The following is a 20,498-nucleotide window of genomic DNA, read 5'->3' as shown; positions in this document are numbered from 1 at the left end:
CCTACATCCCATCATCAAGGACCCCACATCCCATCACCAAGGACCCCACATCCCATCACCAAGGACCACATCCCATCACCAAGGACCCTACATCCCATCATCAAGGACCCCACATCCCATCACCAAGGACCACATCCCATCACCAAGGACCCTACATCCCATCACCAAGGACCCCACATCCCATCACCAAGGACCACATCCCATCACCAAGGACCCCACATCCCATCATCAAGGACCCCCCACATCCCATCACCAAGGACCCTACATCCCATCACCAAGGACCCCACATCCCATCACCAAGGACCCCACATCCCATCACCAAGGACCACATCCCATCACCAAGGACCCTACATCCCATCATCAAGGACCCCACATCCCATCACCAAGGACCACATCCCATCACCAAGGACCCTACATCCCATCACCAAGGACCCCACATCCCATCACCAAGGACCCCACATCCCATCACCAAGGACTCCCCACATCCCATCACCAAGGACCACATCCCATCACCAAGGACCCCACATCCCATCATCAAGGACCACATCCCATCATCAAGGACTCCCCACATCCCATCACCAAGGACCACATCCCATCACCAAGGACTCCCCATCCCATCATCAAGGACCCCCCACATCCCATCATCAAGGACCCCACATCCCATCACCAAGGACCCCACATCCCATCATCAAGGACCACATCCCATCACCAAGGACCCCACATCCCATCATCAAGGACTCCCCACATCCCATCACCAAGGACCCTACATCCCATCACCAAGGACCACACATCCCATCACCAAGGACCCTACATCCCATCACCAAGGACTCCCCATCCCATCATCAAGGACCACATCCCATCATCAAGGACCACATCCCATCATCAAGGACCCCACATCCCATCACCAAGGACCCCACATCCCATCATCAAGGACCCCACATCCCATCACCAAGGACCACACATCCCATCACCAAGGACCCCACATCCCATCACCAAGGACCCCCCACATCCCATCACCAAGGACCACACATCCCATCACCAAGGACCCCACATCCCATCACCAAGGACCCCACATCCCATCACCAAGGACCCCCACATCCCATCACCAAGGACCCCACATCCCATCATCAAGGACCACACATCCCATCACCAAGGACCCCACATCCCATCACCAAGGACCCCACATCCCATCACCAAGGACCCCACATCCCATCATCAAGGACCCCCCACATCCCATCACCAAGGACCCCCCACATCCCATCACCAAGGACCCCCCACATCCCATCATCAAGGACCCCCACATCCCATCACCAAGGACCCCCACATCCCATCATCAAGGACCCCCCACATCCCATCACCAAGGACCCCCACATCCCATCATCAATGACCCCCCACATCCCATCATCAAGGACCCCCACATCCCATCACCAAGGACCCCACATCCCATCACCAAGGACCCCCCACATCCCATCATCAAGGACCCCCCACATCCCATCACCAAGGACCCCACATCCCATCACCAAGGACCCCCACATCCCATCACCAAGGACCCCACATCCCATCACCAAGGACCCCACACATCCCATCACCAAGGACCCCCACATCCCATCACCAAGGACCCCCCACATCCCATCACCAAGGACCCCACACATCCCATCACCAAGGACCCCACATCCCATCACCAAGGACCCCCACATCCCATCAACAAGGACCCCACATCCCATCACCAAGAACCCCACATCCCATCACCAAGGACCCCACATCCCATCACCAAGGACCCCACATCCCATCATCAAGGACCCCCCACATCCCATCACCAAGGACCCCCCACATCCCATCACCAAGGACCCCACATCCCATCACCAAGAACCCCACATCCCATCACCAAGGACCCCACATCCCATCACCAAGGACCCCACATCCCATCATCAAGGACCCCCCACATCCCATCACCAAGGACCCCCCACATCCCATCACCAAGGACCCCACATCCCATCACCAAGGACCCCACATCCCATCATCAAGGACCCCCCACATCCCATCACCAAGGACCCCCCATCCCATCACCAAGGACCCCACATCCCATCATCAAGGACCCCCCACATCCCATCACCAAGGACCCCCCACATCCCATCACCAAGGACCCCACATCCCATCACCAAGAACCCCACATCCCATCACCAAGGACCCCACATCCCATCACCAAGGACCCCACATCCCATCATCAAGGACCCCCCACATCCCATCACCAAGGACCCCCCACATCCCATCACCAAGGACCCCACATCCCATCACCAAGGACCCCACATCCTATCATCAAGGACCCCCCACATCCCATCACCAAGGACCCCCACATCCCATCATCAACGAACACACATCCCCCCCAGCCACGAGCTGTTCACTCCCTTACCATCGGGCAGACGGTATCGGAACATGAGGTCTGATACCAACAGGCTCAGAGACAGTTTCTACCTACAAGCCATCAGACTGTATCAGAGCATGAGGTCTGTTACCAACAGGCTCAGAGACAGTTTCTATCTACAAGACATCAGACTGTATCAGAGCATGAGGTCTGTTACCAACAGGCTCAGAGACAGTTTCTATCTACAAGCCATCAGACTGTATCAGAGCATGAGGTCTGTTACCAACAGGCTCAGAGACGGTTTCTATCTACAAGACATCAGACTGTATCAGAGCATGAGGTCTGATACCAACAGGCTCAGAGACAGTTTCTACCTACAAGACATCAGACTGTATCAGAGCATGAGGTCTGTTACCAACAGGCTCAGAGACGGTTTCTATCTACAAGACATCAGACTGTATCAGAGCATGAGGTCTGATACCAACAGGCTCAGAGACAGTTTCTATCTACAAGACATCAGACTGCTGAACACTTGAACTGGACTGACCACCTGCTCTGATTCTGCTCAATGTATACACTTGTCCCCCCCATCCCCCCTTCCCCAATACACATGTAAATACTGGACTATAAATCGCATAGCCCTCATAGCCTGGTTCCTCTCTAGGTTTCTTCCTAGGTTTTGGCCTTTCGAGGGAGTTTTTCCTAGCCACCGTGCTTCTACACCTGCATTGCTTGCTGTTTGGGGTTTTAGGCTGGGTTTCTGTACAGCACTTTGAGATATCAGCTGATGTGAGAAGGGCTTTATAAATACATTTGATTTGATTTGAAATGCTGCCTTCCTGTATTATATTGATGCTAACATGTTTATTATATTCTACTACCATTTACTTTATGTTTGTATTCTTATATTGTATTGAACCTGCAAATAAGCATTTAGTTGGACGATGTATACCATGTGTATCCCGTACATACGACCATAGCGGAAGTCTCGGTTGATTTGGATTTCGTTGTTTATTTTGGTACTCAGGAAGTCACCTTGTTGTGTTGTGATATTGTAGTCATGATGTGTTGTTGTCTTCCAGGGTGGTCATGTTCTGACGCCACTTCCTGCTGCTACTCCTCTGAAGCCTGGATCAGCTGTAAGGCCCTAAAGGTTTACTATTTCATTAAACACTGCTTAGTGCCAATTATCCACACCAAGTCACTACTAACTAGGATATATGGCTGCCTGGTGGTCCAGAAGCTGTTGTATGCTGGTGTACATGTACCTCACTGACTAACCAGTCGTATACCTGTAGGTGACTAACCGGTCATAGACCTGTAGGTGACTAACCAGTCGTATACCTGTAGGTGACTAACCAGTCATAGACCTGTAGGTGACTAACCAGTCATAGACCTGTAGGTGACTAACCAGTCATAGACCTGTAGGTGACTAACCAGTTATATACCTGTAGGTGACTAACCAGTCGTAGACCTGTAGGTGACTAACCAGTCATATACCTGTAGGTGACTAACCAGTCGTAGACCTGTAGGTGACTAACCAGTCATAGACCTGTAGGTGACTAACCAGTTATATACCTGTAGGTGACTAACCAGTCATATACCTGTAGGTGACTAACCAGTCATATACCTGTAGGTGACTAACCAGTCGTAGACCTGTAGGTGACTAACCAGTCATAGACCTGTAGGTGACTAACCAGTCGTAGACCTGTAGGTGACTAACCAGTCATAGACCTGTAGGTGACTAACCAGTTATATACCTGTAGGTGACTAACCAGTTATGGACCTGTAGGTGACTAACCAGTCGTATACCTGTAGGTGACTAACCAGTCGTATACCTGTAGGTGACTAACCAGTCATAGACCTGTAGGTGACTAACCAGTCATAGACCTGTAGGTGACTAACCAGTTATATACCTGTAGGTGACTAACCAGTCGTAGACCTGTAGGTGACTAACCAGTCATAGACCTGTAGGTGACTAACCAGTCATATACCTGTAGGTGACTAACCAGTCATAGACCTGTAGGTGACTAACCAGTCATAGACCTGTAGGTGACTAACCAGTCATAGACCTGTAGGTGACTAACCAGTTATAGACCTAACCAGTCGTAGACCTGTAGGTGACTAACCAGTCATAGACCTGTAGGTGACTAACCAGTCATAGACCTAACCAGTCATAGACCTGTAGGTGACTAACCAGTCATAGCTCTGTAGGTGACTAACCAGTCATAGACCTGTAGGTGACTAACCAGTCATAGCTCTGTAGGTGACTAACCAGTCATAGACCTAACCAGTCGTAGACCTGCAGGTGACTAACCAGTCATAGCTCTGTAGGTGACTAACCAGTCATAGACCTGTAGGTGACTAACCAGTCATATACCTGCAGGTGACTAACCAGTCGTAGACCTGCAGGTGACTAACCAGTCATAGACCTGTAGGTGACTAACCAGTCATAGCTCTGTAGGTGACTAACCAGTAATAGACCTGTAGGTGACTAACCAGTCATAGCTCTGTAGGTGACTAACCAGTCATATACCTGCAGGTGACTAACCAGCCTTAGACCTGTAGGTGACTAACCAGTCATATACCTGTAGGTGACTAACCAGCCTTAGACCTGTAGGTGACTAACCAGTCATAGACCTGTAGGTGAATAACCAGTCATAGCTCTGTAGGTGACTAACCAGTCATAGACCTATAGGTGACTAACCAGTCGTAGACCTGTAGGTGACTAACCAGTCATATACCTGCAGGTGACTAACCAGTCATAGACCTGTAGGTGACTAACCAGTCATAGACCTGTAGGTGACTAACCAGTCATAGACCTGTAGGTGACTAACCAGTCATAGACCTGTAGGTGACTAACCAGTCATAGACCTGTAGGTGACTAACCAGTTATAGACCTGTAGATGACTAACCAGTTATGGACCTGTAGGTGACTAACCAGTCATAGACCTGTAGGTGACTAACCAGTCATATACCTGTAGGTGACTAACCAGTCATATACCTGTAGGTGACTAACCAGTCATAGACCTGTAGGTGACTAACCAGTCGTAGACCTGCAGGTGACTAACCAGTCATATACCTGTAGGTGACTAACCAGTCATAGACCTGTAGGTGACTAACCAGTCACATACCTGTAGGTGACTAACCAGTCATAGACCTGTAGGTGACTAACCAGTCATATACCTGTAGGTGACTAACCAGTCATAGACCTGTAGGTGACTAACCAGTCATAGACCTGTAGGTGACTAACCAGTCGTAGACCTGTAGGTGACTAACCAGTTATAGACCTGTAGGTGACTAACCAGTCATAGACCTGTAGGTGACTAACCAGTCATAGACCTGTAGGTGACTAACCAGTTATATACCTGTAGGTGACTAACCAGTCGTAGACCTGTAGGTGACTAACCAGTTATAGATCTGTAGGTGACTAACCAGTCATAGACCTGTAGGTGACTAACCAGTCATAGACCTGTAGGTGACTAACCAGTCATAGACCTGTAGGTGACTAACCAGTCGTAGACCTGTAGGTGACTAACCAGTCATAGACCTGTATGGGACTAACCAGTCATAGACCTGTAGGTGACTAACCAGTTATAGACCTGTAGGTGACTAACCAGTCATAGACCTGTATGGGACTAACCAGTCATAGACCTGTATGGGACTAACCAGTTATATACCTGTAGGTGACTAACCAGTCATATACCTGTAGGTGACTAACCAGTTATAGACCTGTAGGTGACTAACCAGTCGTAGACCTGTAGGTGACTAACCAGTCATAGACCTGTAGGTGACTAACCAGTTATAGACCTGTAGGTGACTAACCAGTCGTAGACCTGTAGGTGACTAACCAGTCATATACCTGTAGGTGACTAACCAGTCATAGACCTGTAGGTGACTAACCAGTCGTAGACCTGTATGGGACTAACCAGTCATAGACCTGTATGGGACTAACCAGTTATATACCTGTAGGTGACTAACCAGTCATATACCTGTATGGGACTAACCAGTCATAGACCTGTATGGGACTAACCAGTCATATACCTGTATGGGACTAACCAGTCATAGACCTGTATGGGACTAACCAGTCATATACCTGTAGGTGACTAACCAGTCATATACCTGTATGGGACTAACCAGTCATAGACCTGTATGGGACTAACCAGTCATAGACCTGTAGGTGACTAACCAGTCGTAGACCTGTATGGGACTAACCAGTCATAGACCTGTATGGGACTAACCAGTCATATACCTGTAGGTGACTAACCAGTCATATACCTGTAGGTGACTAACCAGTCATATACCTGTATGGGACTAACCAGTCATAGACCTGTATGGGACTAACCAGTCATATACCTGTAGGTGACTAACCAGTTATAGACCTGTAGGTGACTAACCAGTTATAGACCTGTATGGGACTAACCAGTCGTAGACCTGTAGGATATCAACTTGGGACATTAGAACATAAGAGAGGGACATGTACTAGTTTTGTGGTAAGATATACAACTCCTTTCATGTGTTGACTGTGACCTGTAATAAGGAGCTGTTTCTTCCACAGTAGGCTGTGTTGTTATTGAAAAGCGTGTAGGATTTAATGACAACTTCCACTGGGGTAATGATGAACACCCCCATCTATCTAATCTAAATTCTGGATCTGTCTGATGTTCTAGACCTTTCCTTTCTTTGGAGTGGATCCCACCATACTGAATGAGCATGGAGAGGAACTGGAGGGAGAGGCAGAGGGCTATCTGGTCAGTATTATAACACTATACTATCTGGTCAGTATTATACCACTATACTATCTGGTCAGTAGTATAACACTATACTATCTGGTCAGTATTATAACACTATACTATCTGGTCAGTAGTATAACACTATACTATCTGGTCAGTATTATAACACTATACTATCTGGTCAGTATTATACCACTATACTATCTGGTCAGTATTATAACACTATACTATCTGGTCAGTATTATACCACTATACTATCTGGTCAGTATTATACCACTATACTATCTGGTCAGTATTATAACACTATACTATCTGGTCAGTATTATACCACTATACTATCTGGTCAGTATTATAACACTATACTATCTGGTCAGTATTATAACACTATACTATCTGGTCAGTATTATACCACTATACTATCTGGTCAGTAGTATAACACTATACTATCTGGTCAGTATTATAACACTATACTATCTGGTCAGTATTATACCACTATACTATCTGGTCAGTATTATACCACTATACTATCTGGTCAGTAGTATAACACTATACTATCTGGTCAGTATTATACCACTATACTATCTGGTCAGTATTATAACACTATACTATCTGGTCAGTATTATACCACTATACTATCTGGTCAGTATTATAACACTATACTATCTGGTCAGTATTATAACACTATACTATCTGGTCAGTATTATACCACTATACTATCTGGTCAGTATTATAACACTATACTATCTGGTCAGTATTATAACACTATACTATCTGGTCAGTAGTATAAGACTATACTATCTGGTCAGTATTATACCACTATACTATCTGGTCAGTATTATAACACTATACTATCTGGTCAGTATTATACCACTATACTATCTGGTCAGTATTATAACACTATACTATCTGGTCAGTATTATAACACTATACTATCTGGTCAGTAGTATAAGACTATACTATCTGGTCAGTATTATACCACTATACTATCTGGTCAGTATTATAACACTATACTATCTGGTCAGTATTATACCACTATACTATCTGGTCAGTAGTATAACACTATACTATCTGGTCAGTATTATAACACTATACTATCTGGTCAGTATTATACCACTATACTATCTGGTCAGTAGTATAACACTATACTATCTGGTCAGTAGTATACCACTATACTATCTGGTCAGTATTATAACACTATACTATCTGGTCAGTATTATAACACTATACTATCTGGTCAGTATTATACCACTATACTATCTGGTCAGTAGTATAACACTATACTATCTGGTCAGTATTATAACACTATACTATCTGGTCAGTATTATACCACTATACTATCTGGTCAGTAGTATAACACTATACTATCTGGTCAGTATTATAACACTATACTATCTGGTCAGTAACACTATACTATCTGGTCAGTATTATAACACTATACTATCTGGTCAGTAGTATAACACTATACTATCTGGTCAGTATTATAACACTATACTATCTGGTCAGTAACACTATACTATCTGGTCAGTATTATAACACTATACTATCTGGTCAGTAGTATAACACTATACTATCTGGTCAGTATTATAACACTATACTATCTGGACAGTATTATACCACTATACTATCTGGTCAGTATTATACCACTATACTATCTGGTCAGTAGTATAACACTATACTATCTGGTCAGTATTATAACACTATACTATCTGGTCAGTATTATAACACTATACTATCTGGTCAGTATTATAACACTATACTATCTGGTCAGTATTATAACACTATACTATCTGGTCAGTAGTATAACACTATACTATCTGGTCAGTATTATAACACTATACTATCTGGTCAGTAGTATAACACTATACTATCTGGTCAGTATTATACCACTATACTATCTGGTCAGTATTATAACACTATACTATCTGGTCAGTATTATAACACTATACTATCTGGTCAGTATTATAACACTATACTATCTGGTCAGTATTATAACACTATACTATCTGGTCAGTATTATAACACTATACTATCTGGTCAGTATTATAACACTATACTATCTGGTCAGTATTATACCACTATACTATCTGGTCAGTATTATACCACTATACTATCTGGTCAGTAGTATAACACTATACTATCTGGTCAGTATTATAACACTATACTATCTGGTCAGTATTATACCACTATACTATCTGGTCAGTAGTATAACACTATACTATCTGGTCAGTATTATAACACTATACTATCTGGTCAGTAACACTATACTATCTGGTCAGTATTATAACACTATACTATCTGGTCAGTAGTATAACACTATACTATCTGGTCAGTATTATAACACTATACTATCTGGTCAGTAACACTATACTATCTGGTCAGTATTATAACACTATACTATCTGGTCAGTAGTATAACACTATACTATCTGGTCAGTATTATAACACTATACTATCTGGTCAGTAACACTATACTATCTGGTCAGTATTATAACACTATACTATCTGGTCAGTATTATACCACTATACTATCTGGTCAGTATTATACCACTATACTATCTGGTCAGTAGTATAACACTATACTATCTGGTCAGTATTATAACACTATACTATCTGGTCAGTATTATAACACTATACTATCTGGTCAGTATTATAACACTATACTATCTGGTCAGTATTATAACACTATACTATCTGGTCAGTAGTATAACACTATACTATCTGGTCAGTATTATAACACTATACTATCTGGTCAGTAGTATAACACTATACTATCTGGTCAGTATTATACCACTATACTATCTGGTCAGTATTATAACACTATACTATCTGGTCAGTATTATAACACTATACTATCTGGTCAGTATTATAACACTATACTATCTGGTCAGTATTATAACACTATACTATCTGGTCAGTATTATAACACTATACTATCTGGTCAGTATTATAACACTATACTATCTGGTCAGTATTATACCACTATACTATCTGGTCAGTAACATAACACTATACTATCTGGTCAGTATTATACCACTATACTATCTGGTCAGTAACACTATACTATCTGGTCAGTATTATAACACTATACTATCTGGTCAGTATTATAACACTATACTATCTGGTCAGTATTATAACACTATACTATCTGGTCAGTATTATACCACTATACTATCTGGTCAGTAACATAACACTATACTATCTGGTCAGTATTATACCACTATACTATCTGGTCAGTAACACTATACTATCTGGTCAGTATTATAACACTATACTATCTGGTCAGTAGTATAAGACTATACTATCTGGTCAGTATTATACCACTATACTATCTGGTCAGTATTATAACACTATACTATCTGGTCAGTATTATACCACTATACTATCTGGTCAGTATTATAACACTATACTATCTGGTCAGTAACACTATACTATCTGGTCAGTATTATACCACTATACTATCTGGTCAGTATTATAGCACTATACTATCTGGTCAGTATTATAACACTATACTATCTGGTCAGTATTATAACACTATACTATCTGGTCAGTATTATACCACTATACTATCTGGTCAGTATTATACCACTATACTATCTGGTCAGTAACACTATACTATCTGGTCAGTAACACTATACTATCTGGTCAGTATTATACCACTATACTATCTGGTCAGTATTATAACACTATACTATCTGGTCAGTAACACTATACTATCTGGTCAGTATTATACCACTATACTATCTGGTCAGTATTATAACACTATACTATCTGGTCAGTATTATAACACTATACTATCTGGTCAGTATTATAACACTATACTATCTGGTCAGTAGTATAACACTATACTATCTGGTCAGTAACACTATACTATCTGGTCAGTATTATACCACTATACTATCTGGTCAGTATTATTCCACTATACTATCTGGTCAGTATTATAACACTATACTATCTGGTCAGTATTATAACACTATACTATCTGGTCAGTATTATACCACTATACTATCTGGTCAGTATTATAACACTATACTATCTGGTCAGTATTATACCACTATACTATCTGGTCAGTACTATAACACTATACTATCTGGTCAGTATTATACCACTATACTATCTGGTCAGTAACACTATACTATCTGGTCAGTATTATACCACTATACTATCTGGTCAGTATTATAACACTATACTATCTGGTCAGTATTATACCACTATACTATCTGGTCAGTATTATAACACTATACTATCTGGTCAGTATTATAGCACTATACTATCTGGTCAGTATTATAACACTATACTATCTGGTCAGTATTATAACACTATACTATCTGGTCAGTATTATACCACTATACTATCTGGTCAGTATTATACCACTATACTATCTGGTCAGTAACACTATACTATCTGGTCAGTAACACTATACTATCTGGTCAGTATTATAACACTATACTATCTGGTCAGTAGTATAACACTATACTATCTGGTCAGTAGTATAACACTATACTATCTGGTCAGTATTATACCACTATACTATCTGGTCAGTATTATAACACTATACTATCTGGTCAGTAACACTATACTATCTGGTCAGTATTATAACACTATACTATCTGGTCAGTATTATACCACTATACTATCTGGTCAGTATTATAACACTATACTATCTGGTCAGTATTATAACACTATACTATCTGGTCAGTAGTATAACACTATACTATCTGGTCAGTATTATAACACTATACTATCTGGTCAGTATTATAACACTATACTATCTGGTCAGTATTATAACACTATACTATCTGGTCAGTATTATAACACTATACTATCTGGTCAGTATTATAACACTATACTATCTGGTCAGTAGTATAACACTATACTATCTGGTCAGTATTATAACACTATACTATCTGGTCAGTATTATAACACTATACTATCTGGTCAGTATTATAACACTATACTATCTGGTCAGTATTATAACACTATACTATCTGGTCAGTATTATAACACTATACTATCTGGTCAGTAGTATAACACTATACTATCTGGTCAGTATTATAACACTATACTATCTGGTCAGTATTATAACACTATACTATCTGGTCAGTATTATAACACTATACTATCTGGTCAGTATTATAACACTATACTATCTGGTCAGTATTATAACACTATACTATCTGGTCAGTAGTATAACACTATACTATCTGGTCAGTATTATACCACTATACTATCTGGTCAGTATTATAACACTATACTATCTGGTCAGTATTATAACACTATACTATCTGGTCAGTATTATACCACTATACTATCTGGTCAGTAACATAACACTATACTATCTGGTCAGTATTATACCACTATACTATCTGGTCAGTAACACTATACTATCTGGTCAGTATTATAACACTATACTATCTGGTCAGTAGTATAAGACTATACTATCTGGTCAGTATTATACCACTATACTATCTGGTCAGTATTATAACACTATACTATCTGGTCAGTATTATACCACTATACTATCTGGTCAGTATTATAACACTATACTATCTGGTCAGTAACACTATACTATCTGGTCAGTATTATACCACTATACTATCTGGTCAGTATTATAGCACTATACTATCTGGTCAGTATTATAACACTATACTATCTGGTCAGTATTATAACACTATACTATCTGGTCAGTATTATACCACTATACTATCTGGTCAGTATTATACCACTATACTATCTGGTCAGTAACACTATACTATCTGGTCAGTAACACTATACTATCTGGTCAGTATTATACCACTATACTATCTGGTCAGTATTATAACACTATACTATCTGGTCAGTAACACTATACTATCTGGTCAGTATTATACCACTATACTATCTGGTCAGTATTATAACACTATACTATCTGGTCAGTATTATAACACTATACTATCTGGTCAGTATTATAACACTATACTATCTGGTCAGTAGTATAACACTATACTATCTGGTCAGTAACACTATACTATCTGGTCAGTATTATACCACTATACTATCTGGTCAGTATTATTCCACTATACTATCTGGTCAGTATTATAACACTATACTATCTGGTCAGTATTATAACACTATACTATCTGGTCAGTATTATACCACTATACTATCTGGTCAGTATTATAACACTATACTATCTGGTCAGTATTATACCACTATACTATCTGGTCAGTACTATAACACTATACTATCTGGTCAGTATTATACCACTATACTATCTGGTCAGTAACACTATACTATCTGGTCAGTATTATACCACTATACTATCTGGTCAGTATTATAACACTATACTATCTGGTCAGTATTATACCACTATACTATCTGGTCAGTATTATAACACTATACTATCTGGTCAGTATTATAGCACTATACTATCTGGTCAGTATTATAACACTATACTATCTGGTCAGTATTATAACACTATACTATCTGGTCAGTATTATACCACTATACTATCTGGTCAGTATTATACCACTATACTATCTGGTCAGTAACACTATACTATCTGGTCAGTAACACTATACTATCTGGTCAGTATTATACCACTATACTATCTGGTCAGTATTATACCACTATACTATCTGGTCAGTATTATACCACTATACTATCTGGTCAGTAGTATAACACTATACTATCTGGTCAGTATTATAACACTATACTATCTGGTCAGTATTATACCACTATACTATCTGGTCAGTATTATACCACTATACTATCTGGTCAGTATTATAACACTATACTATCTGGTCAGTATTATACCACTATACTATCTGGTCAGTATTATAACACTATACTATCTGGTCAGTAACACTATACTATCTGGTCAGTATCATAACACTATACTATCTGGTCAGTATTATAACACTATACTATCTGGTCAGTATTATAACACTATACTATCTGGTCAGTATCATAACACTATACTATCTGGTCAGTATTATAACACTATACTATCTGGTCAGTATTATACCACTATACTATCTGGTCAGTATTATAACACTATACTATCTGGTCAGTAACACTATACTATCTGGTCAGTAACACTATACTATCTGGTCAGTATAACAGCATACAGTCTATGAAACAACCCAGTCAAGTACAGTGTAATTCAATTGAGATGTGCTTTTAATTCTCTCTCAGTGTCCTTAATTCATGTGTTTCATTTAGGGTTTTTACCGTAATATTTATTTATTTTTATACTGAGAGCAATCGGTGTCATGTGTTTATTTATGTACAGGTAGTGTTATTACCGTAATATGTCTAAACTAAGAGCCATGGTCTGTAATGTTGTTGCAGTTATTTCATTATGTACAGGTAGTAATATTACCGTAATATGTCTAAACTAAGAGCCATGGTCTGTAATGTTGTTGCAGGTATTTCATTATGTACAGATAGTAATATTACCGTAATATGTCTAAACTAAGAGCCATGGTCTGTAATGTTGTTGCAGTTATTTCATTATGTACAGGTAGTGTTATTACCGTAATATGTCTAAACTAAGAGCCATGGTCTGTAATGTTGTTGCAGGTATTTCATTATGTACAGATAGTAATATTACCGTAATATGTCTAAACTAAGAGCCATGGTCTGTAATGTTGTTGCAGTTATTTCATTATGTACAGGTAGTAATATTACCGTAATATGTCTAAACTAAGAGCCATGGTCTGTAATGTTGTTGCAGTTATTTCATTATGTACAGGTAGTAATATTACCGTAATATGTCTAAACTAAGAGCCATGGTCTGTAATGTTGTTGCAGGTATTTCATTATGTACAGATAGTAATATTACCGTAATATGTCTAAACTAAGAGCCATGGTCTGTAATAGTAATGTTTAGAAGTATGTGGTTGCAGGTGTTCCGGCGGCCCTGGCCTGGTATCATGCGCACCGTGTACGGAAACCAGGAGCGGTTTGAGAACACATACTTCAAGAAATTCCCAGGTTTTTACGTGACCGGAGACGGTAAGACACTCAACCCTTTTCTTACAACATTCTTTTTTTATTTTTTATTTTTTTTAAATTTTTGTAAAAATTTGTATCCCCTTTTCTCCCCAATTTTCGTGGTATCCAATCGCTAGTAATTACTATCTTGTCTCATCGCTACAACTCCCGTACGGGCTCGGGAGAGACGAAGGTCGAAAGCCACGCGTCCTCCGAAGCACAACCACAACCCAGCTTCTTAACACAGCGCGCCTCCAACCCGGAAGCCAGCCGCACCAATGTGTCGGAGGAAACACCGTGCACCTGGCCCCCTTGGTTAGCGCGCACTGCGCCCGGCCCGCCACAGGAGTCGCTGGAGCGCGATGAGACAAGGATATCCCTACCGGCCAAACCCTCCCTAACCCGGACGACGCTAGCCCAATTGTGCGGACCACGGACCTCCCGGTCGCGGCCGGCAGCGACAGAGCCTGGGCGAGAACCCAGAGACTCTGGTGGCGCAGCTAGCACTGCGATGCAGTGCCCTAGAACACTGCGCCACCCGGGAGGCTTTCTTACAACATTCTGTGATTGATTACATTCATTTTTGATTACATTAGATCAATCATATTCATAGACAATGTTAATTTACATTGTGATAGCGACCATTGTAAATAAGAATTTGTTCTTCACTGACTTGCCTAGTTAAATGAAGGTTAAATAAAATAAAAACATTTTTAAAATTAATGCTAACGTGGGATCTATTAATTCATTATACAACGGGTGGTTTGGAATTCCCATTGTTAGATCCTATCCTGTTAGATCCCATCCTGTTAGATCCTATCCTGTTAGATCCTATCCTGTTAGATCCCATCCTGTTAGATCCTATCCTGTTAGATCCCATCCTGTTAGATCCTATCCTGTTAGATCCTATCCTGTTAGATCCCATCCTGTTAGACCATATCCTGTTAGATCCCATCCTGTTAGATCCTGTTAGATCCCATCCTGTTAGATCCTGTTAGATCATATCATGTTAGATCCTATCCTGTTAGATCATATCCTGTTAGATCATATACTGTTAGATCCTGTTAGACCATATCCTGTTAGATTCGATCTTGTTAGATCATATCCTGTTACATCATATCCTGTTAGATCCTATCCTGTTAGATTCTATCCTGTTAGATTCTATCCTGTTACATCCTGTTAGATCATATCCTGTTATATCTTGTCCTCTATGACCACTGTTATGTCCTGTTATAACACATGGCCTCTTGTGTATTATTGCTCATTCATTCATTCATTCATTCATTCAGTCATTCTTCCCCAGGCTGCAGGAGGGATAAAGATGGATACTACTGGATCACAGGCAGGATAGATGACATGATCAACGTATCAGGTCATTTGTTTTTCCATCGTTTTGCCACTGTGCTGCTGCTTGCTTTTTTAGGGGGTGTAGGTTGGATTATTGTAAAGCGCTTTTGTGATGAATGTCGCTGTGAAAAGTGTTGTATGAATACATTTGATCTATTAATTAATTGATGAGTGATTGACTTAATTAACCTATTGATTTGAACTGGTGGAGCCGAGGGCCCCATCAGTGCCTCTCCAGTCAACTCTGTTCTGGGCCGTTTCTGATTTAGTGATAACTCAATCTGTTCTCTCTAATGGGGTTATAATAACCCTGTATTGTGATTTAGTGATAAACCAAGCTGTTCTCTCTAATTGGAGAATAATAACCCTGTATTGTGATTTAGTGATAACTCAAGCTGTTCTCTCTAATTGGGTTATAATAACCCTGTATTGTGATTTAGTGATAACTCAAGCTGTTCTCTCTAATTGGAGAATAATAATCCTGTATTGTGATTTAGTGATAACTCAAGCTGTTCTCTCTAATTGGAGAATAATAATCCTGTATTGTGATTTAGTGATAACTCAAGCTGTTCTCTCTAATTGGAGAATAATAATCCTGTATTGTGATTTAGTGATAAACCAAGCTGTTCTCTCTAATTGGAGAATAATAATCCTGTATTGTGATTTAGTGATAACTCAAGCTGTTCTCTCTAATGGGGTTATAATAACCCTGTATTGTTATTAGTGATAACTCAAGCTGTTCTCTCTAATTGGAGAATAATAATCCTGTATTGTGATTTAGTGATAAACCAAGCTGTTCTCTCTAATTGGACAATAATAACCCTGTATTGTTATTAGTGATAAACCTAGATGTTCTCTCTAATTGGGTTATAATAATCCTGTATTGTTATTAGTGATAAACCTAGCTGTTCTCTCTAATTGGGTTATAATAATCCTGTATTGTTATTAGTGATAAACCTAGATGTTCTCTCTAATTGGGTTATAATAATCCGGTATTGTTATGAGTGATAACTCAAGCTGTTCTCTCTAATGGGGTTATAATAACCCTGTATTGTGATTTAGTGATAACTCAAGCTGTTCTCTCTAATTGGACAATAATAATCCTGTATTGTGATTTAGTGATAACTCAAGCTGTTCTCTCTAATGGGGTTATAATAACCCTGTATTGTGATTTAGTGATAACTCAAGCTGTTCTCTCTAATGGGGTTATAATAACCCTGTATTGTGATTTAGTGATAAACCAATCTGTTCTCTCTAATTGGACAATAATAACCCTGTATTGTTATTAGTGATAACTCTGTTTAGTCAGTAATACAACCCATGTGTGCCCTCTTCCTCCAGGTCACCTGCTGAGCACAGCGGAGGTAGAGTCATCTCTAACAGACCACGGAGCGGTGGCCGAAGCTGCAGTGGTCAGCAGACCCCACGCGGTCAAGGGGGAGTGTCTCTACTGTTTCGTTACTCTGAAGGACTGCAGAGAGTTCAACCGCACTCTGGTGGACGAACTCAAGAGGCAAGGTAGGGCTTTCAGACGAAGGAAAAAATAGAGAGAAAAAAAAAAAACAGGAATCAAATTGACTGAAATTGAAGTTAAATTTACAGTGTGTTTGTTATTGCCTTGAATTCCAGGTTTGTCCTTGTAGAAGGAATGTAAGGTTACGGTGGCTATGAGATCATGTCTATTACCATAGTATGACTATCAGATACAGTCTCCGGGCCACCAGAGGTTTTTCTTCTTCTGATGGTATTATATATATTTTTTTCTTATGTCTTGTCAGTGAGAGAGAGGATTGGTCCGATCGCCACCCCAGACTTCATCCAGAATGCTCCTGGACTTCCTAAAACACGTTCTGGTAGGTACATTGTTTACATCACATGACGATTGGACTTTTACAGACATTTTATAATAATTTTTTTTTTAACATGTTATTTATTTATGTTTAACCAACAACATCAGGTAAGATCATGAGGAGGGTCCTGAGGCAGATCGCCCGGAACGAGAAGGATCTAGGTGACCTTTCAACCCTGGCTGACCCTAAGGTCGTGGAGGTCCTGTTCAGCCAGCGGTGTGAGACAGCTGCTTGAGGGGGGGGGGGGGGGGGGGCTGCATGTCAAACCCTCTCAGGTGGCGTCCTCTCCTTGTGTCCTCTCCTTCTCTCCTCTCCTTGTCTCCTCTCTTTCATCTTCATTTTCCTGAAAACGCAGGATAGGTGAATATAGGATATAGACTATGGCGGGATGGGATATTTCTGATCTCTCACCTGTTCAGCTTATATACAAGTGCAGATGAAGGAGAGGAGACAAGGAGAGGAGAGAAGGAGATGACACGAGGAGAAGGAAGCCAGGTTAGACTATTTAGGCACACCCAGAGAGGTTCGCCGGCATGTCCTCTCTCATGGTGCAGATGAATACGGTACTGGTCCTGAGATCAGTCTCAGGGAATTTTATGTGCAGTGTTTGGGGATGGGATTAGGGTTGGGAGGACAGATCCTAGATCAGATTTTATGGGGGAATGATTGACTTTGAGTTATTATATGTAGACAAAAGGAATGAACAGAAGCAACAATCCGGTGAAAATCCCCAGCCCAAACATTGCATTCAGTTTCTACATTTTCTTTCCAAACGGGTAAAACGGATTTTCCAAATAATTGTTACTGCCACAATGTCATTTTTGCTTGTAATAACGGGTGGGGCCGATATTGAGGTGAACTGGACCCAGAATCAGAATTTTACCCTTGTTTTCTGCTCGGTAACCTAACCTCTGGAAACTTCTCTCAGTGTATCAGCCTGTATCTTCCATCTTGTTTTCTGCTCGGTAACCTAACCTCTGGAACTTTCTCTCAGTGTATCAGCCTGTATCTTCCATCTTGTTTACTGCTCGGTAACCTAACCTCTGGAAACTTCTCTCAGTGTATCAGCCTGTATCCTCCATCTTGTTTTCTGCTCGGTAACCTAACCTCTGGAACCTTCTCTCAGTGTATCAGCCTGTATCCTCCATCTTGTTTTCTGCTCGGTAACCTAACCTCTGGAACCTTCTCTCAGTGTATCAGCCTGTATCCTCCATCTTGTTTTCTGCTCGGTAACCTAACCTCTGGAAACTTCTCTCAGTGTATCAGCCTGTATCTTCCATCTTGTTTACTGCTCGGTAACCTAACCTCTGGAAACTTCTCTCAGTGTATCAGCCTGTATCTTCCATCTTGTTTACTGCTCGGTAACCTAACCTCTGGAAACTTCTCTCAGTGTATCAGCCTGTATCTTCCATCTTGTTTACTGCTCGGTAACCTAACTTCTGGAACATTCTCTCAGTGTATCAGCCTGTATCCTCCATCTTGTTTGCTGCTCGGTAACCTAACCTCTGGAACCTTCTCTCAGTGTTCTAAATGATTGATGAACTAGGGATTGATCAACGTGATGAATCAGCCTGTAGCTCCCATTTTGCTTTTCACAAAGTGCTCCTCAGACTGATAAATTAATAGTGATCGGTAATGTCTAAATGATGAAGGAAAGCTAGCTAGGTGTTCACTTTTTAAAGCTATGAAAACTATCCCCGGGTGTCCAGTCATCTTTGAACACTTCTACACCAGGGCTTGTATTTGTTTTGGACGTGAATGTATATTTCCAACTTGTTGATTGTATGTTTCTTATGACTTGAGAATAAAAGTGGTTTCACGTTTAACAATTGTTTTTTATTTTTTAAATTCATTCACATGATCATGTTGAAAATCCTTGCTTTTTCTTCTAACAGGGCAGGCTTGTTTAGAAAAAGGCAGGGGACAAAAAAGTAGGAACAAGGCCTCAAAGACGCCCTCTGCTGGTGCCCTGATGGTATCACCGGCTAGTCCAGTCTGATCAGAACTGTGCTTTAGGCCTCTATTCAATCTGTATCGCGGGATATTCAGCATATTCAGCGTGATTTACATTTAAAGGCAATGTTCCCACGTTAGCGGATTACTGCATTCACTGTAAACGCTGCAGATGGGAAATGACCTTTAGCCATTTCAGCCAAACAGATTGAATAGAGGCCATGCTGTATGTGTATTTTATGAAGGGATCCCCATTAGCTGCTGCCAAGGCCTCAGCTAC

The 20,498-nt window shown here is 40.6% G+C and overlaps 1 protein-coding gene across 3 annotated transcripts in view; it reads left to right on the top strand.

The window, feature by feature from the left end:
- The window catches only part of LOC139559617 (acetyl-coenzyme A synthetase, cytoplasmic-like), a 47,051-nt gene extending 26,957 nt beyond the window's left edge, over positions 1 to 20,094 (top strand). For 2 of the 3 annotated variants that reach the window (XM_071375765.1, XM_071375767.1), the window contains 7 exons: positions 3,445 to 3,501; positions 7,033 to 7,113; positions 14,981 to 15,089; positions 16,372 to 16,440; positions 17,757 to 17,933; positions 18,194 to 18,268; positions 18,373 to 20,094. In XM_071375765.1, coding sequence (XP_071231866.1) covers positions 3,445 to 3,501; positions 7,033 to 7,113; positions 14,981 to 15,089; positions 16,372 to 16,440; positions 17,757 to 17,933; positions 18,194 to 18,268; positions 18,373 to 18,500 — 696 coding nt within the window. In that variant the 3' untranslated portion in view covers positions 18,501 to 20,094. Of the gene's footprint in view, positions 1 to 3,444; positions 3,502 to 7,032; positions 7,114 to 14,980; positions 15,090 to 16,357; positions 16,441 to 17,756; positions 17,934 to 18,193; positions 18,269 to 18,372 lie in introns of those variants that run through there. The other variant, XM_071375766.1, reaches the window with a different exon arrangement.
- Positions 20,095 to 20,498: the final 404 nt, after the last annotated feature.

Source organism: Salvelinus alpinus, chromosome 30 (genome assembly GCF_045679555.1).
Source record: "Salvelinus alpinus chromosome 30, SLU_Salpinus.1, whole genome shotgun sequence".
In the NCBI taxonomy this organism is placed as follows: domain Eukaryota; kingdom Metazoa; phylum Chordata; class Actinopteri; order Salmoniformes; family Salmonidae; genus Salvelinus; species Salvelinus alpinus.
The sequence above is the reverse complement of the archived record's forward strand: the minus strand, read 5'-3'. Positions and strand labels throughout refer to the sequence as shown.